The sequence below is a fragment of the Bos grunniens genome, chromosome 10 (genome assembly GCF_055505025.1).
Source record: "Bos grunniens cultivar Pamir isolate PY7600 chromosome 10, Bosgru_T2T1.0, whole genome shotgun sequence".
Taxonomy (NCBI): domain Eukaryota; kingdom Metazoa; phylum Chordata; class Mammalia; order Artiodactyla; family Bovidae; genus Bos; species Bos grunniens.
Window position 1 is genome coordinate 65,025,300 of NC_141174.1, and position 25,158 is coordinate 65,050,457.

Consider the following 25,158-nt stretch of genomic DNA (forward strand, 5'->3'; position numbering starts at 1 on the left):
GTAGGCTGCAGTCCATGGGGTCTCAAAGAGTCGGACGCAACTGAGAGACTTCACTTTCACTTTTATGCACTGGAGAAGGAAATGGCAACCCACTCCAGTGTTCTTGCCTGGAGAATTCTAGGGATGGGGAGCCTGGTGGCCTGCCATCTATGGGGTCGCATAGAGTCGGACACGACTGAAGAAACTGAGCAGCAGCAGCAGCAGCCAATAATGATGTAGCTAAAACTTCACTTGCATCCTGAATTATTTCTGCAGGTCTAGTCTTAAAAACAGAACTGCCAAGCCAAGGAGTATACATCAAAAAAAAAAAAAGAATCCTGAATATTGCCACATTGTTTTCCTGCAGGTTTACCAATTTACACTTGCATTTTACATAACAATATGTAAGTTCCCTTCCACTTATCAACAACAGTGATTATCTTTAAGGAAAAAAAAGGTTACCAAATTTACAGGCAATAAGTGAATTCCATTTTTCTTTAATTTGAATTTATTTACTTACTAGTTAGGTTTTTTTCATATATTTATAAAAATTGATGAGCATTTATGTATGTTGTCCATTTCAAAATTGGAAGCCTTCTTGGGATTGTATCCTTTGGTCTGAGTGTGTAGGAATTTCTATCCAGGTTTTTTTTAACTTAAAAAATTTTTTTTATTTTTATGTGTAAATTTTTCATTTTAATGAAATTGCCTATCTTTTTTGAAAATAGCTACCCAGTCTTTTTGGAGAAGGAAATGGCATTCTTGCCTGGGAAATCCCATGGACAGAGGACCCTGGTGGGCTATGGTCCATGGAGTTCCAAAGAGTTAGACGTGACAGTGATTAAATCCGAGAGGTAAATGGCAACCCACTCCAGTATTCTTGCCTGGAGAATCCTGTGGACAGAGAAGCCTGGTGGGCTGCTGTCCATGGGGTCACACAGAGTAGGACATGACTGAAGCCACTTAGCATGCATGCATGCACACAGTCTTTTTATATTATTTGTCTCTATTTTCTGCCTTGTAGTATTTTCTATATTGTATATTTTCTGGCTTTTCTGTCATGCTTTAAACAGCCTTCTCCATCCCAATACTATAAAATGTATTTACTTCTTACTTTCTTAAAGCAGTTAACACCTCAATTCTTTACTTTTATATACTATTTGAGATAAAGATCTATTTAATCTTTTCCCAAATAGTTAACTACTATTCATTCTTTCCAGAGCGTTCAGTTCAGTTGCTCAGTCGTGTCTGACTCTTTGCGACCCCATGAATCCCAGCACGCCAGGCCTTCCTGTCCATCACCAACTCCCGGAGTTCACCCAGACTCACGTCCATCGAGTCAGTGATGCCATCCAGCCATCTCATCCTCTGTCATCCCCTTCTCCTCCTGCCCCCAATCACTCCCAGCATCAGAGTCTTTTCCAGTGAGTCAACTCTTCCCATGAGGTGGCCAAAGTACTGGAGTTTCAGCTTTAGCATCAGTCCTTCCAAAGAAATTCCAGTGCTGATCTCCTTCAGAATGGACTGGTTAGATCTCCTTGCAGTCCAAGGGACTCTCAAGAGTCTTCTCCAACACCACAGCTCAAAAGCATCAATTCTTCGGTGCTCAGCTTTCTTCACAGTCCAACTCTCCAACACAAGTCCAGATCCATACATGATCACTGGAAAAACCATGGCCTTGACTAGACGGACCTTTGGTGGCAAAGTAATGTCTCTGCTTTTCAATATGCTATCTAGGTTGGTCATAACTTTCCTTCCAAGGAGTAAGCATCTTTTAATTTCATGGCTGCAATCACCATCTGCAGTGATTTTGGAGCCCCCAAAAATAAAGTCTGACATTGTTTCCACTCTTTCCCCATCTATTTCCCATGAAGTGATGGGAGCGGATGCCATGATCTTCGTTTTCTGAATGTTGAGCTTAAAGCCAACTTTTTCACTCTCCTCTTTCACTTTCATCACGAGGCTTTTTAGTTCCTCTTCACTTTCTGCCATAAGGGTGGTGTCATGTGCATATCTGAGGTTATTGATATTTCTCCTGGCAATCTTGATTCCAGCTTGTGCTTCTTCCAGCCCAGAGTTTCTCATGATGTACTCTGCATGAAGTTAAATAAGCAGGGTGACAATATACAGCCTTGATGTACTCCTTTTCCTATTTGGAACCAGTCTGTTGTTCCATGTCCAGTTCTAACTGTTGCTTCCTGACCTGCATAGTTTTTCCTTTTGTTAAAAAATACATTTTAAAATTACTTAATTTGTCAACAATTTAGTACACTACAGAAGACTCTCCTGTTTCTCAGAATCGTTGATAGTTTGCTCTGTTCCCTTTCAACACTGTTTCTTTCGCATTTAAAATATAGCTACTTAGAAGGCAATGGCAACCCACTCCAGTACTCTTGCCTGGAAAATCCCATGGACTGAGGAGCCTGGTAGGCTGCAGTCCATGGGGTCGCTACGAGTCAGGACACGACTGAGTGACTTCACTTTCACTTTCATGTATTGGAGAAGGAAATGGCAGCACATTCCAGTGTTCTTGCCTGGAGAATCCCAGGGACGGGGGAGCCTGGTGGGCTGCCGTCTATGGGGTCGCACAGAGTCGGACACGACTGAAGCGACTTAGCAGCAGCAGCAGCAAAATGTAGCTAAGCGCCAAAACATGGTTTGCCACAACTTCATTGCTTTCCCCTCCCATTTATCTTTACTGTATCACATAGAGCTACTCTGTTCTTTTTAAGAGCTACATGATGTTCCATAATGCGGAGATACCACGTTTATTTCGTCTTTCCTCTACCGATGAATGACTACGTTTCCAATTTTTCGTTATTTCTTCCATCTCTCCCAAGAACTGCTGGGGTACAAGCTTTCTTGCGCGCATGTGCAAGTGCCCACAGGTTACATTCCCAAACAGAGCTTAACTTTTGAGTGTTTTGTTTGTTTGTTTGTTTTCATTTTTGAGGGCTCTGGAGAACCAGTACACGTATTTCGGGAAGCAAAACACACCCACAACATCCCGATCAGGAAGAGACCCATGGCGGGTTCTCACTTAGTTTCTACAGTTTTTTTTTTCTTCCTTTCATTACGTTGAGTTTGCTTTTTACCTCGTAGATGCAACAGTTCCCAGCATCGAAACCAGCAATACACCCATTCACTTAGCCACCAAGCCCAGTAACTAAGAAAACAGGGGAAGCCTCTAGCCGCACAAGCCGTGACGCCTGCTTCCGGGAAGCGGACCGGAAGTCGCTCTTTGATTCTGCGTCAAAACCAACTTCAGGGGCCGTCGTAAAAGTGTCGCCCCTTGTCTCTGGGACCGGCCACAGGTTTCCACTCGCCTTTGGCGAGGGGTCTGGAACTGCGGGCGTCAGTTTCCCTCAAGATGGCGGACGAGGAGGCTGGGGACACAGAGAGGATGGAAATCAGCACGGAGTTGCCGCAGACCCCTCAGCAACTGGCGTCTGTAAGTCCCTGAAGGCCAGTTCCTTTTGTAACCTCCCCGCCTCCGACACCCCCGCCCCAGTCCCTTCTTACCGCGCTAACGAGGATGTGGGGCTTCACCCTTTATGGTAGCTTACGGGAATGGGGAGTCGTATGGATTGATCTGGATGGAAGCCACAGAATAAAAAGTTAGTCATCACTCAACTTCCTGCCGGGCAGGTCTCTGGAATATAATGACTTTGTAATTTATTAGCGTTGACAAGTTCAAGCATGTCTCTCTCCTGACGTGGAAAGAAATAGTAATGTTATTAGATGATCTGGTATGGGGATTTTGGAGGACGAGCCATTTTCCGATAGACGCAGTGTTAACCCGTCCTGACGATAGGAGTCCAGGACGCAGCACCTAGTGTTGTATTGGATAGCTGCCTGGGTGGGGCCTGATAGTGGCAGGGAATGCTCCCACTGTCAACTCATGTCAAGATACGGTGGGTAGCACATCGTTGTATCTTTAGAACCCAGGCCCAGTCCTCAGTGGAGAAACCCGTCTTCTGCCTTTGTTTTTTAAGGTGAAAAAGAGATGTTCAGACATTTCAGGTCAGAGCGATGCCATTAATTAGTATCGGCATCTACACTTTTCCCTTATATTTTGTGAGGGTGCGGGGGCGGGGGGCGGGGGACGAGAAGGCAGAGATAGTAAATTTGAGTCAATAGTCTGACTACAGGGAGAAAGCTGACTAAGGAGGATAAGAGGTAGGGGGCAACACTTGGGAATGCTCTGGATGTCCCCAGGCACCTAGTGGGGAGATAACATAGAAAATACTCAAATATTGGTCACTGCTTGATGTTGCGTTTTATTGATTGGCCTTTATTAGTACATGTAGAAAAGTGTGGGATATGCACTTCTTTCTGATGTGTCTTTGGTTTGCAGTTTTAATAAAAGCACTTTTTAAAGTATTTTACCCCTGCAGACACTTGAGTTTTGTTTTATGAGAGAACAGAGTGAGCTCCAGAAATAAGAGTCCACTTCAGGGACGGAAGAGACTGGCTGGAAGATAAAAATCAGGTGGGGAGAAGTTGGAATAAGGGTTTGGCCATCAGCTAGGGCAGTGCTTGCAACCATCCTCTAACCCAAGTAGCAGTTCAACCTCATTTCACCCTGTTAAAGGAGGAAGCATATGTTTGGGATGATAAGAAATGAGAAGATACGGAAACTTTAGAAGCAGCTGAAACATCTGATCATAATGTAAACCTGTACATTTTACATCTTCAAAGGAGTGGAGAAACTGTGCTGTGGTCAGAAGTGTTACTGTAGTTTTGTGTTGCTAAAGATGACAAGCATTTATTTAAAGCTTTGATATGTTAATTCCTTGCAGGTGGTGCAATAAAACCTCATCAGTCTAGACTGGATTTACTTAGAACAGTAGATAATGGTACAGAAGTCCAGCTGGAATTATATTGCAGACTCGTCAAGATACATTAGATTTCTTTGGGCAAGACTTTGAGTTTTGCAAGATAGTAGGTAGATGACAGGAGAAGGCAATGGCACCCCACTCCAGTACTCTTGCCTGGAAAATCCTGGTGAGCTGCAGTTCATGGGGTCGCTAAGAGTCGGACACGACTGAACAACTTCACCTTCACTTTTCACTTTCATGCATTGGAGAAGGAAATGGTAACCCACTCCAGTGTTCTTGCCTGGAGAATCCCAGGGACGGGGGAGCCTGGTGGGCTGCCGTCTAGGGGGTCGAACAGAGTCGGACACGACTGAAGCGACTTAGCAGCAGCAGCAGCAGCAGCAGGTAGATGACAAGAGAAATGTAGTAGCCTCAGGTTATTCACACTCTAGAGACACTGGTAAGTGCTCAAACTTTAGTACAAGAGAGGGTGAGTGAAGACCTGTGACTGGTAAGCCTCCGGATTACTTTTTTGGCTTGGATCTGTCTGCCTACTCTAGGACACCAGACATCTTCCTACTTTCCTGTTCTTTTTAAAAATACCATCTTCAATTTTATCCTGACTGTGGAGTAAGATACAAGCTTTCCAGTTTACTTATTCTTTTTCATTAAGCAAAACAGGCACAGAGATTCTTTAATATTTAAATAATTTGAATTTAAATCACCATTGGGAGGCAGGGGAAAACAAAAATAATAAATATGGGTTACAAAGGTTTAAGAAATCGTACCAATTCCATTAGAGTCTTGTCCCTGTGTATTATTATGTCCATTTTACTTATATCAAACTTCCTTCTTAGAAAGTTTGTTTTTTGTTATATTGCTATCAACAGGCATGAAGTTTCTCAAATTTCTGATGTCATACAACATGCAATTAGAATGTTCAGTTCAGTTCAGTCACTCAGTCATGTCCAACTCTGCAACCCCATGGACTATAGCCCGCCAGACCTCCCTGTCCATCACCAACTCCTGGAGTTTACCCAAACTCATGTCCATTGAGTTGGTGATGCCATACAACCATCTCATCCTCTGTCGTCCCCTTCTCCTCCTGTCCTCAGTCTTTCCCAGCATCAGGGTCTTTTCAAATGAGTCAGCTCTTCACATCAGGTGGCCAAAGTATTGGGAGTTTCAACTTCAACATCAGTCCTTCCAGTGAACACCCAGGACTGATCTCCTTTAGGATGGACTGGTTGGATCTCCTTGCAATGTAAGGGACTCTCAAGAGTCTTCTCCAACACCACAGTTCAAAAGCATCAATTCTTCAGCACTCAGCTTTCTTTACAGCCCAATTCTAATATCCGTACATGACTACTGGAAAAACTATAGGCTTGACTAGATGGACCTTTGTTGGCAAAGTAATGTCTCTGTTTTTTAATATACTGTCTAGGTTGGTCATAACTTTCCTTCTAAGGAACAAGTGTCTTTTAGTTTCATGGCTGCAGTCACCATCTGCAGTGATTTTGGAGCCCCCAAAAAATAAAGTCTGACACTGTTTCCACTGTTTCCCCATCTATTTGCCATGAAGTGATAGGACCAGATGCCATGATCTTACTTATCTGAATGTTGAGCTTTAAGCCAACTTTTTCACTCTCTTTCACTTTCATCAAGAGGCTCTTTAGTTCCTCTTCACTTTCTGCCATAAGGGTGGTGTCATCTGCATCTCTGAGGCTGTTGATATTTCTCCCAGCAATCTTGATTCCAGCTTGTGCTTCCTCCAGCCTAGCGTTTCTCATGATGTATTCTGCATGTAAGTTAAATAAGCAGGGTGACAATATACAGCCTTGACGTACTCCTTTCCCAATTTGGAACCAGTCTGTTGTTCCATGTCCAGTTCTAACTGTTGCTTCTTGACCTGCATACAGGTTTCTCAAGATGCAGGTCAGGTGGTCTGGTATTCCCATATCTTTCAGAATTTTCCACGGTTTATTGTGATTCACACAGTCAAAGGCTTTGGCATAGTCAATAAAGCAGAAATAGATGTTTTTCTGGAACTCTCTTGCTTTTTCAGTGATCCAGTGGATGTTGGCAATTTGATCTCTGGTTCCTCTGCCTTTTCTAAAACCAGCTTGAACATCTGGAAGTTCACAGTTCACGTATTGCTGAAGCCTGGCTTGGAGAATTTTGAGCATTACTTTACTAGCTTGTGAGATGAGTGCAATTGTGTGGTAGTTTGAGCATTTTGGGGGATTACCTTTCTTTGGGATTGGAATGAAAACTGACATTTTCCAGTCCTGTGGCCACTGCTGAGTTTTCCAAATTTGCTGGCATATTGAGTGCAACACTTTCACAGCATCATCTTTTAGGATTTGAAATAGCTCACTGGAATTCCATCACCTCCACTAGCTTTGTTTGTAGTGATGCTTCCTGAGGCCTACTTGACTTCCCATTCCAGGATGTCTGGCTCTAAGTGAGTGATCACACCATCTTGATTATCTGGATCGTGAGGATCTTTTTTGTACAGTTCTTGTGTGTATTCTTGCCACCTCTTAATATCTTCTGCTTCTGTTAGGTCCATACCATTTCTGTCCTTTATTGAGCCCATCTTTGCATGAAATGTTCCCTTGGTATCTCTAGTTTTCTTGAAGAGATCTCTACTGTTTCCCATTCTATTGTTTTCCTCTATTTCTTTGCATTGATCTCTGAGGAAGGCTTTCTTATCTCTCCTTGCTATTTTTTGGAACTCTGCATTCAGATGCTTATATCTTTCCTTTTCTCCTTTGCTTTTCACTTCTCTTCTTTTCACAGCTATTTGTAAGGCCTCCCCAGACAGCCATTTTGGTTTTTTGCATTTCTTTTCCATGGGAATGTTCTTGATCCCTGTCTCCTGAACAGTGTCACGAACCTCAGTCCATAGTTCATCAGGCAGTCTATCAGGTCTAGTCCCTTGAGTCTATTTCTCACTTCCACTGTATAATCATAAGGGATTTGATTTAGTTCATACCTGAATGGTCTAGTGGTTTTCCCTGCTTTCTTCAATTTAAGTCTGAATTTATCAATAAGGAGTTCATGATCTGAGCCACAGTCAGCTCCTGGTCTTGTTTGTGCTGGCTGTATAGAGCTTCTCCATCTTTGGCTGCAAAGAATATAATCAGTCTAATTTTGGTGTTGACCATCTGGCGATGTCCATGTGTAGAGTCTTCTCTTGTGTTGTTGGAAGAGGCTGTTTGCTATGACCAGTGCATTCTCTTGGCAAAACTCTATTAGCCTTTGCCCTGCTTCATTTTGTATTCCAAGGCCAAATTTGCCTGTTACCCCAGGTGTTTCTTGATCCCCTACACACGTTCCCCTCGTGTGTAGGGGATCTTTAAAAGATAACATAGTCTTTTGTTGATAGTTGACGCTAAAATGTTGAGAGAGGAAGGAGTGAGAAGTTATATACCATTTTCAGTGTGGAGACATTTTTCCTTAGACATTTGTATCTATTGTTTTAGGCCAGAGCACAGCTTTCTGTAGTAAGAACACAGAGTAAGAAGACAAAGATGAGAACCAAAGTCTATGGAGTCCAGACTTAAGCCCTTTCCCACCAGATCATAGCAGGGCCTAGTGCCTGTTGCTTTTTTTCCATAAGCGTCTCCTAATTTCTGTTGTAGACAGCTAGGGAAAATTCTGATTTTCAGTACCAAATTCTGTAGAGTGATAAAGAAATTCTAAAACCACAAGTCAAGAGTGACAGCTTCAGTCCTTCTAGTAACTTACTATAGATGAGCTGGTGTTTGAGAGTGACTGCTTATGTTTAACAACAGACATTGTCCTGCAAATAAAGAGGTTTTTATTCTCAGCAGTGCATAGAGAGTCTGTCTGGCTAGATGTGTGTATAAATCAGTGACACAGGATAAACCAGTGTAGTATCTGCCCATCCTTTCTTTATGTGTACTGGCTTTGAGGGTTACCTTAGATTTCTTTGAAGGCATTAATCATATGTTGGGCTCTGTGAAACAGTTTTCTCTAAGCTTTTAACTCAGATGGCTTAAAACAGACTATTAAGGCCTCTTTAGTCCCAAATGATTCCTATGAACTCCTATGTGTTCTTCCAAGATAATGTGATTAACATACCTCCTATTGAAGAACCAATAGTTATTTGGTGAGTCTGTTATTTAAAACCATTTGGTATAGTCCTTTTTTTTTTTTTTTAATGTTACACTCTGTAGTAAGCTCACTGCTTATGGAAATATAGTGTACTGAATAAACGCTACTGAAAGACCTCAGAAGAGTTATTGTGCTTCTCTAAGTGCCTACTTGCTATTCAGGAATGACATAGGCCCTAGGCCCTGTCCAGAATGGAGTTTGCTGTTCATCACTTAAATATAATTCTCCTTCAAATAATTTACTTAATGCTGTTCTTCAGAATGAAGTCTCTGACTTATTTGGAGGAGTAGGGCTATAACCACTTAATGTGTCTTTATGGACTGCCTTTTACAAATTCTTTGAACTTTTGGTATAGTTGGATAAGCTAGAAATGACTTTAGACACAGGAGGGAAAATCTGTTAATTTATCCATGTGTGTTTTTATATACACATACTCTGAGAAAGAATTTTAGTTTATTTGAAAATATTAATTCAACACAGTAGAAAGAGAATATGAGATATGTACCCCATAGTGTAGGAAACCAGATTTCATTCATCCAGAGACTTTAAGGAGAGCTTTGAAAATTGGAGCATGAACCTATGGTCAGAGAAAAAAGGGAAGAGAATGGCTTAGGAGGGATGGGATGCTTTCAAAGACTGAATTCTGACAGCATGCCTATATGTAAATTATTTCAACAGGGAAGAAGAGAGAGGGGCCTTATTTGTCACACTTACTGTACATTTGATTCTGGCTAATGGCTTAGTGGTAAAGAATCCTCCTGCAAATGCAGGAGACCTGGGTTTGATCCTTGGGTCAGGAAGATCCTCTGGAAAAGGAAATGGCAATCCACTCCAGTATTCTTGTCTGGGAAATCCCATGGACAGAGGAGCCTGGTGGGCTACAGTCCATGGGCTCACAAAAGAATTGGACATGAGTTAGCAACTCAACAACAACAACAAAACAACAATTTTATCAATGCCTTGAAGACATAGTAGACATACCATATTTACAAACAATATAAGGCTTAACAGATATAATAATATTATAGGACACACACACATACAAAATTTCCTTAGGCTAGATTTTGCATTAAAACTAACAAGGTGAGATTTAATTGCCATGAAAATAAAGCCTTATGTCTAGGACTGCGTATTTGTGTGTAGGACTAAATCTCTTGTATGTGACTGGTTTGAGGGTTTTAGTTTTTTGCAAACTCACTAAGTCATAACATGATATGACTGCCAAAACAAAGAAAGCAAGCAAAAAAAAAGAAACCTCTTTAAGCAGCTGAGTGTCCAGGATAAGGGAAATACAGAAGCATATTTTACATGTTCTGTGAAAGAGTAATCAACATGGAGTGTGGTCTGGATACCATGTCTTTATGGATGGCTAAATTTCATTTCTAGGAATGAGCAAGTTTTCTTTGGTTTCTACATTCCTGTTTTTAGCCCTGGAATAAAGAGACTAATGGGAGTTAATATTTATTATTTTCGTTTCTTTGATAGGTTGTTGGGTGAAAGAGTAGAGTAATTTGTATTGGATTATTTCAGGCAGCATAACTTAAAAGTTACAGGAAGGTAGATTTTGGTTTAATTTGGGCTGTAAGAATGGAAGCTAGCTAAGGGGAAGTCTTCAGACAGGCTTCGGGAGCTGATTATCAGATATAGACAATTTCCCTATGGGATAAGTGAGTGAACTAGGATTTTTGTTGTTTGCTTGTTTTTAAACTTCATAAATCTTTCAAATAGTATTGCAAAAAATTTTAGTGTAACCAAAAATTTCTTGGTTCCTAGAGGTATTCCAGTTACAAATCCAGTACTTGCTATGAACAATTCTGCAAGCTCCAGATTTTGTTATGCCTTTAAATCAGGGGGATTAGGAACAGAATTACAGGCCCTCTGAATACTGTTGATGTCCATCAGTTATCTCAGGAAGCGTAAGTTGTGATTTGAACAAGAGGGAACTAGTATACTTAAAGTAAGTTCCGTTTTCAGACTGATGTTCCCAAATAGGCATCCCAGTCCCTGGGTCAGAGTTGAAAGAATATCTTTAATCTCCATGGGGACAAGGAAAATATTTGGAATGTTTGAGAATTTAAGTGTGTGAGAACTTGTTTTCACAGAACAGTCAATTATGAAAGTCTTCCCTTATCTAAATATTGAAAAAAAATGTTTTTTCCCTGAATATGAACATTTAAAATTCTTAATCATGTCTCAAATTGGAGAAACTACTAAAAGCAACCAACCAAAGAACAAAATCAAACCTACTCCAGTCACCGGTAATTCCTGAACATGTCACTCAGGAAAGTACATCCTGAATAGTTTTTCTTATCAAGGAAAAAAAGAAAGAAACCTTAGCTGAAAAAAGGTTTTCATAGTTGTGGCAGTCATCTAGGAGAGAATTTTTTGTGAAACAGTATAATTGTACTTTATCTTCTGTAAGAATTTCGTAAACAGTTTTGGAAGGTTTAATGTTACTTGCTTTGTTCTGTCTGGCAAGAAATCCATAACTTTCAGCAATGACTGAGAACTTGTACTTGAGATAGGCTTGTGGGGATACAAGGATTTGGAAGGAAAGTACCTTCCCACAGAGAGCTAACAGTCTGGTTGAAGGGGCTTGATGTGTGCATTTAAAGGTAACTAATGTTATCTAGCTGGAGAAGGCAATGGCACCTCACTCCAGTACTCTTGCCTGGAACATCCCATGGACGGAGGAGCCTGGTAGGCTGAAGTCCATAGGGTCACTGAGTCAGACACGACTGAGCGACTTCACTTTCACTTTTCACTTTCACTTTTCACCTTCATGCATTGGAGAAGGAAATGGCAACCCACTCCAGTGTTCCTGCCTGGAGAATCTCGGGGACAGGGGAGCTTGGTGGGCTGCCGTCTATGGAGTCGCACAGAGTCGGACACGACTGACGTGACTTAATAAACAAAACCAAAAAAAATGTTATCTAGCAAAGATGTAGGTTCTGAATATGTACCTCCTGTAGTTAGTGCTGTATGGGACTTATGGGAGAGAGAAATTTCCTTAGGTTGGTTAGTGAAGTATTCATGGAGGTGAGTTTAGAGCTAAATGGACTTTAAGGAAGAGGTGAGGTAGAAGGATAGAGAGCTAGTGGTAAAGTCAGTGGAGAAGGTGTTGAAGGCATCAACACCCAGAGATTCTATCCAAATCAGCCAATTCTATAAAAATAGCATTTTACAGTGTTAGTTCCTCAGACTGAGATGTGTAATGACAGAGATAAAATTTAAGAACATTTAGTGGTATCCATGAATGTTAGGCATTTGTTAGCTAAAGAGGCTTTATTTAGAGGGAAATTTTAAAAAGAAGGCAAAGCTTTATTTTGTTTTACTATTAAAATGAAATTGATCAAGTCTTATGGGTAAATTTAAATGAATTATGTGTTTATATTTGATTAAGTAGAATGAGCACTGAACTCTGAGAGTCAAGATACCTAAGTTCTGTTCCTGACCCTGATAATTAGTATTCAGTCTTGGACAAGCCAGTTTACTTTTTCCTTATAACTCAGTTTCAAACGAAGTAATTGAACCAGAATAGATCCCTGAGGTTTTTGGTGATTCTCAAGCTTCTCATGTTCTTAAAAACATTCTTGAAAACTAGATTAGAAACTAGTTCTGTGCCTTCCATAATTAGATAGGACAGAAAAAGGTTTTTGGTGTATAGTACTGAATATATAGAGAATTTTTTAAAAAATGCTCTTTGAAGAAAAGAATTTCAGGTACGACATAGAATGTTAAATCTTTTAGTTATAGTTATTGTCAGGTATGCAAACATGAGTTGTTTGTTTGTGAGTACCCTATAAAAATTGAAGTTAGAATATTGGAAGGTATAGTTGGTTTTTTTAAAAAAGGTTTTAGTAAAATATTTTAAATTTTATAATTAAAAAATTGCTCCTAAAATATGGAATCGCTGTAAAGATATTATTGTTATTAGGTAAGCAAACATACAAATAAATTCCATGAAAATATGCTAAAATCCTACTGCTCACTACTGTTAACATTTTGGTATATATTCCTACTAAATTTTCCCCATTTTAATATATATGGTATATAACCAAATGAGATTTTATACATGCTACTTTGTAACCTACTTTAATGTACTGTATATCTTTACTGCCTTTCCACTAGGTGGAAATAGACATCTTCAATATCATCTCTCTTTTTCAAACTTCTTATTTTGAACTCATTTTAGACTTTAAGAAAACTTACAAAAATAGCACAGGCAGTTCCATTATATCCCTAACCCCTGCATCCCCTAATGTTAGCATCTCACATAAAATATTACAGTTATTAGGGTTGCTGCTGCTGCGTCACTTCAGTTGTGTCCGACTCTGTGTGACCCCACCAGGCTCCCCTGTCCCTGGGATTCTCCAGGCAAGAACACTGGAGTGGGTTGCCATTTCCTTCTCCAGTTATTAGGGTTAGGAAGTTAATATTTCTACAAACTAAACAACAGTCCTTATTCAAATTTTACCAGTTTTCCTACTAATGTCCTTCTTCTGTTCCAGGATCCTATCAAGGTTCCCACCTTACCTCCCACCTGTTTCATCCAGTATGTAACAGTCTGTCCCAGTATGTAACAGTCTGTCCCAGTATGTAACAGTATGTAACAGTGTCCCAGTTTCTCCATAGTCTCCTTTCAGTTTTTAACAGTGTCTTGATTTTTCCTTATTTTTAATGACCTCAGCAGGAGCACAAGAATATTGAGCAGTTACTTTGTACAATGTTCCCTTTGGAAGGAGGGTATATGTTTTTGGCAAGAATAACATAAAAATGGTACTGCATCCTCAGTATATCATATTAAGGGATTCTTGATATCAGTATTTCTTACTACTGGTGATATTTATCTTAATCACTTTGTTAAGTTGGTATCTGCAAGGTTCCTCTATAGTTACTACCTTTTCCCTTTGTTCTTAATAAGCATCTTAAAGGGAGACACTTTGAGACTTTTTAAAATCATTTTAATGGATGTATCCGGAGAAGGCAATGGCACCCCACTCCAGTACTCCTGCCTGGAAAACCTCATGGACGGAGGAGTCTGGTAGGCTGCAGTCCATGGGGTTGCTGAGGGTCAGACACGACTGAGCAACTTCACTTTCACTTTTCACTTTCATACATTGGAGAAGAAAATGGCAACCCACTCGTCTTCTTGCCTGGAAGATCCCAGGGACCGGGGAGCCTGGTGGGCTGCCGTATATGGGGTCACACAGAGTCGGACACGACTGAAGCGACTTAGCAGCAGCAATGGATGTATCTCCTATGGTTGTTTTAGAGTTTTTTTTCCTCCCCTCTTGATTGCATTATTGACACTTGTCAAACAAGGTCAAACAGTGTAACATTGTTTACAGTGAAAAGTGAAAATTCTGAGACCTTTCCTTCAGTTCTTTTCCCCTCAGTTCTCCATATAACCACTGTTAACAATTTGATGTTTCTCTTTTCTAGAGACTTATTCTGTGTTTAGGAAACAATGATACATGTATCTATACAGATATATACATATATCTCTACATTGATGTACATGTTGAAGTAGGAAACTCAAATGTATAGAAATGTATAAATATCATTTAGAGGTTTGTTTTTGCTTTTACAAAAATGAAATTATATTATTTTAAACTTGCTTTTTTCAGTCTACAGTATTTTATAACCTTCTGACTGCATGTAGTACTACGGATGTACCCTTTAATGATAAACATTTAGGTGGCCTTGTTTTTTCACAATTACAAGTCTAATAGTGGACACAATGGAATATATATATATTTATTTTTTTTTTACAGTTTTGCCTAGAAAATCCCATGAGCGGAGGAGCCTGGTAGGCTATAGTCATGGGGTCGCTAGAGTTGGACACGACTGAGCGACTTCACTTTCACTTTTCACTTTCACTTTTCACCTTCATGCATTGGAGAAGGAAATGGCAACCCACTCCAGTGTTCTTGCCTGGAGAATCCCAGGGACGGGAAGCCTGGTGGGCTGCCGTCTGTGGGGTCGCACAGAGTCGGACACGACTGAAGTGACTTAGCAGCAGCAGCAGCAGGTCTGATTAAATGATAGATTCCACCATTTCTTTAAACTATTCCCTTATTGATGGACATTCATATTTTTTTCCTGTTATGAATAACTTTGTACATGAAATGTATAGATAGAAAAAACTTTAAAATGATTTTTGATAGATAATACATATGTAAAAAAAATTATATAGTAAAAATGTTTATACAGTGAAAAATAGAGGCCTGTTTTTGCTGTTAACAATGTATTTTGAACCCTTTCAAAGACTGTCTACTCTCATGTAAGCATATACTGATGTATCTCCTTCTCTTCACGTCTTTCTTTATAAATGGTAGCATACAATTTTCACTGTTTTGTACTGTTTGCTTTTTATTTAACCGTATAGCTTGAAGAATATTTTATATTAGTACATTTAAACCTGTGCCCCCTCTCTTTTTTTATAATGGCTGCGTTGAATTTATGTGCCATGATTTATTCAGCTTTTGTTATGGGACATTTAAGTTGTTTTTAGCCTTTTATTATCATAATAATCCTGCAAATAAAATACTTGTATATATTTCTTTTTACATATTTGAGATTATCTGAGGAACAGATTCCTCGAAGTGGGAATTTCTGAGGCAAAGTTTATGTAAATTAAAAATTCTAATAATTATTAAAATTGTCCTTCTGAGAGGACAGGCTAATTTAATTTCTACAATAATACCTAATTTTAATATAGTATGTTTTATATAAAGTTTTATAGAGTTGAACTTATGGAGGCATATTGAGCTTCAGGAGAGCAAACTCAGCCTTATATATAATATATAAGGAACTTTCCTTAGTTCCTTTTATGTATATATATATTATATATAATACGTAAGGAACTTTCCTTAGTTACTTATGATGGAACTTTATGTAAATTCTTTTTAAAAAAATTTTTTTATTGGCGTATAGTTGATTTATAATGTGTTAGTTTCAGGTGTACACAAAGTGAATCAGTTTTATGTGTATATATACACACACACACACACACACATATATCCACTCTTTCTTTAGATTCTTTTCCCATATAGGCCATTACAGAGTATTGAGTAGAGTTCCCTGTGCTATACAGCAGGTTCTTATTTGTTATCTATTTTATGTATATAGTACTGTGCATGTGTCATTTGCAGTCTCTCAATTTATACCTTTCCCCTGTTAATGATTAATTCTAATTGTATGTCAGCTTATAAAACTCCTTAGACAAGTTTTATGAGTTTATCATAGTTGGATAGATTTCTGATTCCTTTTCTTTGTCCTGAAAATTGTTTTTTACACTTCAAAAGGGTACCTGTTATTTAAGATATAGTGAACAAGTGTGTGTTCACCGTGTCAGAACTCTTAATGATTTTATAATGTTATCTAGCCTTTGTTTTTAAAGACTGAAGAGTCCTAGTTTTCCATCCCTATTAATTTTTCTAGGATTTTTTCATTTCCCTTGATAGTTTTCACTTCAGTAACACTACCCAATGGCCTGAACAGTCAGTCATACTTCTTGGGATCAGGGTATTCCTGTGCTAAAAGGGCCAGGACTTTAGCTATGTAGATAGCTGTGGGTGGGTGCTCTATCCTCTGTTGGCGAGTTGGGTTAGTATATGATAAATATACTTCATAGTTGCCTCCTATCTCTGTGTAATTTCATAGAAGCGGTAGCTCAATTTAAGAAGTAGGGACGTGTTCATTGTAATATATATCTGTTCTAAAATTTATCTTTCACAGTTTGATTGTATGAAAATTTGAAAAAATGCACAGTAAGTAGCAGAACTGGATACGAGTTACTCATGTTTATTTTGAGGAACAGAAAGTTTTAATTTTGATTCTGTTTTATCCATTTTTTTTCATGGTTAGCGTTTTTTGTGCCCTGTCCAAGAAATCTTTGCCCTCCCAGATGATGTCAAAGAGTTTTCTTCTATGTTTTTGTCAAGAAATTGTACAGTTTTAGTTATTACCTTTAAATCTGTGATCCATTTCAAATTAATTTTTGTGTATGGTATGAAGTATGGGTTGAAGTTAATTTTTTTCCATTAGGATATCTAATTACTCCTGCACCAATTTTTGAAAATTGCTGTCTTTTTTGAACTATGTTGGTTCCTTTTTTAAAAAATGAATTGACACTCCACTCCAGTATTCTTGGGCTTCCCTTGTGGGTCAGCTGGTAAAGAATCCGCCTGCAGCGTGGGAGACCTGGGTTTGATCCCTGGATTGGGAATATCCCCTGGAGAAGGGAAAGGCTACCCACTCCAGTATTCTGGCCTGGAGAATTCCATGGACTATGGGGTTTCGAAGAGTCAGCACGCTGAGCAACTTTCACCTTCACTTTACATACATATGTGGATTCATTTTTAAACTGTCTTAGTTCCATTGATAAATATATATATATATATATATATATGTATATACACACACACCAGTGCTAATTCCATACTATTAGTATACCCTTATAGTAAGTCCTAAAATCAGATACTGTTAAGTCTCCTTCTAAGTCCTTTACATTTCCTTTTTCTTTTTTCTTTTTTTTTGGCTACCATGCACAGCTTGTAGGATTTTAGTTCCTCAACAAGGGATTGAACCTGGTTCATGACAGTGAAAGTGCCAAGGTCTAACCACTGGACTGTGAGGGGATTCCCTCCATATTCGTTTTAGAATCAACTTGTTAATTTCTACAAGAAAGCTTGCTGGGATTGTGTAGAATTTGTAGTTCAGTTAGGATGTATAAACCTTTTAAAAATATTGAATCTTGTAAACAATGAACATGATGCAACTCTTCATTTTTTAAGATACTTCATACATTTCTCTCAATAATGTTTTATAGTGTTCAATATAAACTAATTGCCAAGTATTTTTTTGATGCTACTGTAAATGCTATTTAAAAATTTCATTTTCCAATTATTTGTTGCTAGTATATAGAAATACAGTTGATTTTTATGTATTGATCTTACATCTAATGAGCTTGCTTAGTTCACTTACTATTCTTACTTGTTTTTTTTTTTTTTTTGCTACACTGGGTATTTGTTGCTGGGCACAGGCTCTCTCTAGTTGCGGCAACGGGGGCTACTCTTCTTGCAGTCTGCGGGCTCCTCATTGTGGTGGCTTCTCTTGTTGTGGAGCATGGGCTCAGTATTCGGGTGCACAGGCTTAGTTGCCCCACAGCATGTGGAATCTTCCCTCGAACCTGTGTCCCCTCCATTGGCAGGTAGATTCTTAACCTCTGTACCACCACAGAAGTCTGTGTGTGTGTGTCTGTTTTAATAGTTGTATATGTTATTTTACTTTTGGCTGTGCTGGATACTTGTTGCCACACGGGCTTTTCTCTAGTTGTAGAAAGAGGGTGGTACCCTCTAGTTGTGGTGTGCCAGTGTCTCATCGTGGTGGCTTCTTTTGTGGTTCCTCGGCTCTAGGGCATGGGCTCAGTTGCTCCGCAACATGTGGGATCTTCCCAGATCGGGGATCAAACTCAGGTCTCCTGCACTGGCAGGCGGATTCTTTACCACTGAGCCACCAGGGAAACTTGTGTGTGTTTTTTAATTGATTTCTCAGAATTTTTTTGTGAAGAGTAATCATATTGTATGTGAATAGAGACAGTTTTATTTCTTCCTTTCCAATCACCATGCCTTTTATTTATTTTTCTTGTTTTATTTCACTAGCTATGACCTCTAGTACTATAGTGAATAGAAGAGAACGGATATCTTTGCCTCATCCTTGATCTTTGGGAGAGAAGTATCTAGTGTATTATTGCAGATATTTGTCTCAATCTGTGGTTCTTTTCATCTTTCAAACCATATTATTTTTTATTCACTATGAAAATTTCCATAAATAACTTTTTATTGTACAGTTCTGTGAGTTTTGAGAGTTGCCAACAGTTGTGTACCCATCACCATAATACAGATGCTACAGAACTGTTCCATTGCCCTCAAAATTTATGTTGCTGTTACTTTGTTGTCAGCCTCTTGCAACCACTGTGCTATCCTCTATCTCTAGTAGTTTTGCCTTTTCTGGAATGTTATATGAATGGAATTATATAGTACATAGCCTTAAAAAATTTTTTTTAATTTAGAATATTGTTGTTTAGCCTCTCTAAGTCATGTCCAGTTCTTTGCAACCCCTTTGACTGCAGCACTCCAGGCCTCCCTGTCCCTCACTATCTTCCAGAGTTTGTCCAAGGTCATGTCCATTGAATCAGTGATGCTATCCAACCATATCATTCTTGGCCACCCTCTTCTCCTTTTGCCTTCAGTCTTTCCCAGCATCAGTCTTTTCCAGTGAGTTGGCTCTTTACCAAAGTGTTGGCGCTTCACCTTCAACATCAGTCCTTTCAATAACTATTCAGGGTTGATTTCCTTTAAGATTGACTGGTTTGATCTTGCTGTCCAAGGGACTCTTCAAGAGTCTTCTCTAACACCACAGTTTGAAAACATCATTTCTTTGGTACCCATCCTTCCTTATGGTCCAGCTCTGACATTCATGCAAGACTACTGGAAAAACCGCAGCTTTGACTGCTGCTGCTGCTGAGTCACTTCAGTTGTGTCCGACTCTGTGTGACCCCATAGATGGAAGCCCACCAGGCTCCCCCGTCCCTGGGATTCTCCAGACAAGAACACTGGAGTGGGTTGCCATTTCCTTCTCCAATGCGTGAAAGTGAAAAGTGAAGTCGCTCAATCATGTCCGACTCTTAGCGACCCCTTGGACTGAAGCCTACCAGGCTCCTCCGTCCATGGGATTTTCCAGGCAAAGAGTACTGGAGTGGGGTGCCATTGCCTTCTCCGCAGCTTTGACTATACAGACCTTTATCAGCAAATATGAAACTAGTATAAATGCCTTATATGGTTCTTATGTAAATATAAAACAAACATGAAATACTAATAAAACCAGAAAGCCAACCCATTTCAAATGAACAGAATTAATTTAATTCAGTTCAGTTCAGTCGCTCAGTCGTGTCCAACTCTTTGCAACTCCATGGACTGCAACACACCAGGGCTCCCTGTCCATCACCAACTCTCAGAGTCTGTTCAAACTCAGGTCCATTGAGTCAGTGATGCCATCCAACCATCTCATCCATCCTCTGTCTTTCCTTTCTCCTCCCGCCTTCAGTCTTTCCCAGCATCAGGGTCTTATTCAGATGTGTCAGTTCTTCGAATCAGGTGGCCAAAATATTGGAGTTTCAGCTTCAGCATCAGTCCTTCCAATGAATATTCAGGACTGATTTCCTTTAGCATGGACTGGTTGGATCTTCTTGCTATTCAAGGGACTCTCAAGAGTCTTCTCCAACACCACAGTTCAAAAGCATCAATTCTTCGGTGCTCAGCTTTCTTTATAGTTCAACTCTCACATCCATACATGACTACTGGAAAAACCATAGCTTTGTCTAGACAGACCTTTGTTGGTAAAGTAATGTCTCTGCTTTTTAATATTCTGTCTAGGTTGGTCATAACTTTCCTTCCAAGGAGCAAGCATCTTTTAATTTCATGGCTGCAGTCACCATCTGCAGTGATTTTGGAGCCCCAAAAAATAGTCTGCCATTGTTTCCACTGTTAACCCATCTATTTGCCATGAAGTGATGGGACCAGATGCCATGATCTTAGTTTTCTGAATGTTGAACTTTAAGCCAACTTTTTCACTGTCCTCTTGACTTTCATCAAGAGGCTCTTTAGTTCCTCTTCACTTTCTGCCATAAGGGTGGTGTCATCTGCATATCTGAGGCTATTGATATTTCTCCCTTTATTCCAGCTTGTGCTTCATCTAGTCTAGCATTTCTCATGATGTACTCTGCATATAAGTTAAATAAGCAGGGTGACAATATACAGCCTTGACGTACTCCATTCCCAATTTGGAACCAGTCTGTTGTTCCCTCTCCCATTCTAACTGTTGATTCTTGACCTGCATACAGATTTCTCAGGAGGCAGGTCAGGTGGTCTGATATTCCCATCTCTTGAAGAATTTTCCGCAGTTTATTGTGATCCACACAGTCAAAGGCTTTGGCATAGTCAGTAAAGCAGAAGTAGTTGTTTTTCTGGAACTCTTGCTTTTTCGATGAACCAGAGGATGTTGGCAAATTGATCTCTGGTTCGTCTGCCTTTTCTAAATCCATCTTGAACATCTGGAAGTTCACGGTTCATGTACTGTTGAAGCCTGGCTTGGAGAATTTTGAGCATTACTTTGCTGACATGTGTGATGAGTACAATTGTGCAGTAGTTTGAGCATTCTTTGGCATTGCCTTTCTTTAGGATTGGAATGAAAACTGACCTTTTCCAGTCCTGTGGCCAGTGCTGAGTTTTCCAAATTTGCTGGCATATTAAGTTCAGCACTTTCACAGCATCATCTTTTAGGATTTGAAATAGCTCGGCTGGAATTCCATCACCTCCACTTGCTTTGTTCATAGTGGCCCTCTTGACTTCACATTCCAGGATGTCTGTCTCTAGGTGAGTGATCACACATGATCTGGGTTGTGAAGATCTTTTTTGTACAGTTCTCCTGTGTATTCTTGCCACCTCTTCTTCTGCTTCTGTTAGGTCCGTACCATTTCTGTCCTTTATTGTGCCCATCTTTGCATGAAATGTTCCCTTGGTATCTCTAATTTTCTTGAGGAGATCTCTAGTCTTTCCCAGTCTACTGTTTTCCTCTATTTCTTTGCATTGATCACTGAGAAAGGCTTTCTTATCTCTCTTTGCTGTTCTTTGGAACTATGCATTCAAATGGGTTTGTCTTTCCTTTTCTCCTTTGCCTTTTGCTTCTCTTTTCATAGCTATTTGTAAGGCCTCATCAGACAACCATTTTGCTTTTTGCATTTCTTTTTCTTGGTGATGGATGGTCTTGATCACTGCCTCCTGTACAGTGTCACAACCTCCAGCCATAGTTCTTCAGGTACTCCTCTATCAGATCTAATCCCTCGAATCTGTTTGTCACTCCACTGTATAATCGTAAAGGATTTGATTTAGGTCATACCTGAATGGTCTAGTGGTTTTCCCTACTTTCTTCAATTTAAGTCTGAATTTGGCAATAAGGAGTTTATGATCTGAGCCACAGTCAGCTCCCAGTCTTGTTTTTGCTGACTTTATAGAGCTTCTCCATCTTTGGCTGCAAAGAATATGATCAGTCTGATTTTGGTGTTGACCATCTGGTGATGTCCATTAACTGCGACTCAATTGCCAATGTTGGTTTGAGAGTAGAGAGTTCTATTTTTCCTGCCTCTATTTAAAGACTGCTGTTACTTAATAGCATTAAAAATGTTGGGCTGGCTGGGTGGTTTGAGATAATTGCCTCACATTTAAAACCAAATTGCCAATGAGTAATCCATGAATGTCTTTTAACAGGGCATTTCTGGGTACTTACAATGCTCTCTTGCTTGATCGAAGACAAAGGTGGCGTTATTGGAATCTACATATAGTATCTGTTAAAACCACTTATAATAGGAGTCAGGAATTTGGCCCAGAGATGGGCTTTGCTCAGTTCACATATATGCTGTCAATATGAACAAGGTCCCAACTACTAAGAGGCAGTAGTACATAATCTTTTTGAGTTTGACTGCTTTTGATTGTGCATGTGTTGATCATTCAGTCCTTTTATTGCTGAGCAATAAAGGAGTATGCTGAATATTCTGTGGTTGGGATGTACAAACTGTTTATAATTCGCCAGTTGAAGGACAACTGAGTCATTTCTAGTTTGGGGCAATTATGAATAAAGCTGCTATAACTTTCAAGTATAAGTGTTTTGTGAACATAAGTTTTTATTTCTTGGTTAGATAACTAGGAGTTTGATTGCTGGGTCATATGGTAAGTATATATTTAACTTTGTGAGAAACTGCTGAACTCCTTTGTAAAGTATGTGTATAACATTTCGAGTCCCTTTCCTTTCTAAGTTTTCTGCATTTGTGTTGATACTTGGTATTGCCAAATTTTTATTTTATTTTTTTACCTACACTTTGATAGGTTTGTTAGGGATATCTCACTGCCATTTTAATTTGCATTTCTCTAATGATTTAATGATGTTGAGCATGTTTTCCTGTGCAAATAAGCATGGCAAAAAGCCACCTATTACCAGTTTCTTTTGAAAAGCAGAAGGTTTTTTTTTTTTTTTTTTGCTGATGTTCATTTATCTTTTCTTTTTGTTTTATGGTGAGTGCTTTTTGTGTTCTAAAACTCTGGCACTCATTCATTTTGATCTCTCATTAAATGCTATGGTTCCTTTAAATAATTAAACTATTAGTAAATCCTAAGAGTTCTCATCACAAGGAAAAAATCATTTTTCCCCATTCATTTAATTTTATATCTTTGTGAGATGATGGATATTCACTGAAACTATTGTGGTAATCATTTCATGATGTATGTAAGTCAGATAATTATGTTGTACACCTTAAACTCATTAAGTGCTGTATGTCAATTACATCTCAATAAAACTGGAAGAAAAAAACAAAATAATTAAACTACTGGTATGAGGAATACTTTATCGCTATAGCCTCTGAATCACCTTTACACACCAGGAGTTGGCCACTTCAGCAGGGAAGAGTAATTCTCATCTGCTATAGCTGCACTTCTTTTTTCTATATGTGGACAACCACTTATTTCCAAGTCCTTCTTTAAAAAAAAAAATCACCCACTTTCCTTTTGTATTTGCTACTATTTAGTCACTCAGTCCTGTCCTTCTCTTTGCGACCCCATGGACTGCAGCATGCCAGGCTTCCCTGTCCTTCACTGTCTTCTGGAGTTTGCTCAGTCTTATGTCCATTGAATCGATGATGTCATCCAACCATTTCATCCTCTGTAGCCCCCCTTCTTTTCCTGCCCTCAGTCTTTCCCAGCATCAGGGTCTTTTCCAATGAGTCGGCTCTTCACATCAGGTGGCCAAAGTATCAGAGCCTCAGCATCAGTCTTTCTAATGAATATTCAGGGTTGATTTCCTTTAGGATTGACTGGTTTAATCTCCTTGCTGTCCAGGGGACTCTCAAGAGTCTTCTCCAGCACTACAGCTCCTTTTGTATTGGTGAAGAGTAAAATAGGAATATACTGTAAATCACTTTCTCTGAAACTACAGAATTATGCCATTATCTGTGCCATTACTTGTGCTCCTAGATCTTTAAGAAGGAACTTGTAAGAAAGTTTAATTTTTGTTTTGTTTTTCAGTGCTGGGATCAGCAGATTGATTTTTATACTATTTTCTTGAACTATTTGGCACAAGTGGTGCCTGACATTTATTTTGCTGAAATGGACCCAGATTTGGAAAAGCAGGAGGAGAGCATACAGAGGTCAATATTCACTCCCCTGGAATGGTACTTATTTGGAGAAGATCCAGATATTTGCTTAGAGAAACTGAAGCACAGTGGAGCATTTCAACTTTGTGGGAAGGTTTTCAAAAGTGGAGAGACAACATATTCTTGTAGGTAAGATTTAGAAATGTACAGGATTGGTTGTAATTACAGCTTAATATTCTGTGCCTATTTTATGATGTACCTTTCTTGGTGTATTGCTAGTTGTATTTAATTCTTCTTAATTAACTTCCTTTTATTATGCATTTATGTTTGTTTTTGCTAGTACAGCTTATTTTTGAATATATGACTTACACAATTCTCTCATTTTTCTTCTTGTTCTCTGAAAGTATATAAGTGATTGATTTTTGCCTTGTTTGTAATGTAGTCCATACACCCTTATCTGAAACTCTTGGTGCCACATGTATTTCAGAATTCTGAATACTTCCCCAGTAGAGTTGGGGCAGGATCCTATAATCAAACACAGCATTTCTATAAGAAATCTATGACTGTTCACAGCAAGTGGTATAAATAAAGTCTATAGTCCCTTGTCATTTCAGGTTGTTTTTTTTGCCACCAAGTAACATTTGGTATCAAAGAACCTGTTGGAGCATTTGTAACTTAATTGGATAGAAGAGGTCAGTGGTAGGGAAACTGGAAATGGCTTTAGGTTTTTCGCCTTTTGTGAAAGAACTTAAGCAGCATGGTAACACAGAGAACTTTTTTATTCTCTACTCTTGCCTGAAACTTTTTAACTTTTAGGTCTTAATCGGACTTTTAGGGTTTTTTTTTTTTTTTTTTTTTAGAAGTTGTTTAGGTTAGGAATGTGAATCTTCAGATTTTATAAATACAGAGAATTACTTTTTGCTTCACTGTAATTCTAGATTTGACTGATTTGTGTATAGTAGCTCAGCTGGTAAAGAATTGCCTGCAATGTGGGAGACCTGGGGTCGATCC

At 39.1% G+C, this 25,158-nt stretch overlaps 1 protein-coding gene and 1 long non-coding RNA gene across 4 annotated transcripts in view; one reads left to right on the forward strand and one right to left on the reverse strand.

Annotated features, from left to right (window-relative positions):
• Positions 1 to 469: 469 nt before the first annotated feature.
• LOC147364685 (uncharacterized) lies at positions 470 to 3,824 on the reverse strand. Its single transcript, XR_015134910.1, has 2 exons — positions 3,502 to 3,824; positions 470 to 3,365 (listed from the first exon to the last, which is right to left on the reverse strand). It is a non-coding gene; the product is annotated as an uncharacterized LOC147364685 (long non-coding RNA).
• The window catches only part of UBR1 (ubiquitin protein ligase E3 component n-recognin 1), a 154,597-nt gene continuing 132,735 nt past the window's right edge, over positions 3,297 to 25,158 (forward strand). For all 3 annotated transcript variants that reach the window (XR_015134868.1, XR_015134869.1, XM_086321677.1), the window contains exons 1-2: positions 3,297 to 3,430; positions 24,080 to 24,336. Coding sequence is in view for 1 of the 3 variants with exons in the window: in XM_086321677.1 (XP_086177803.1) it covers positions 3,350 to 3,430; positions 24,080 to 24,336 (338 nt within the window). In the remaining 2 variants the exon portion in view is untranslated. The remainder of the gene's footprint in view (positions 3,431 to 24,079; positions 24,337 to 25,158) is intronic.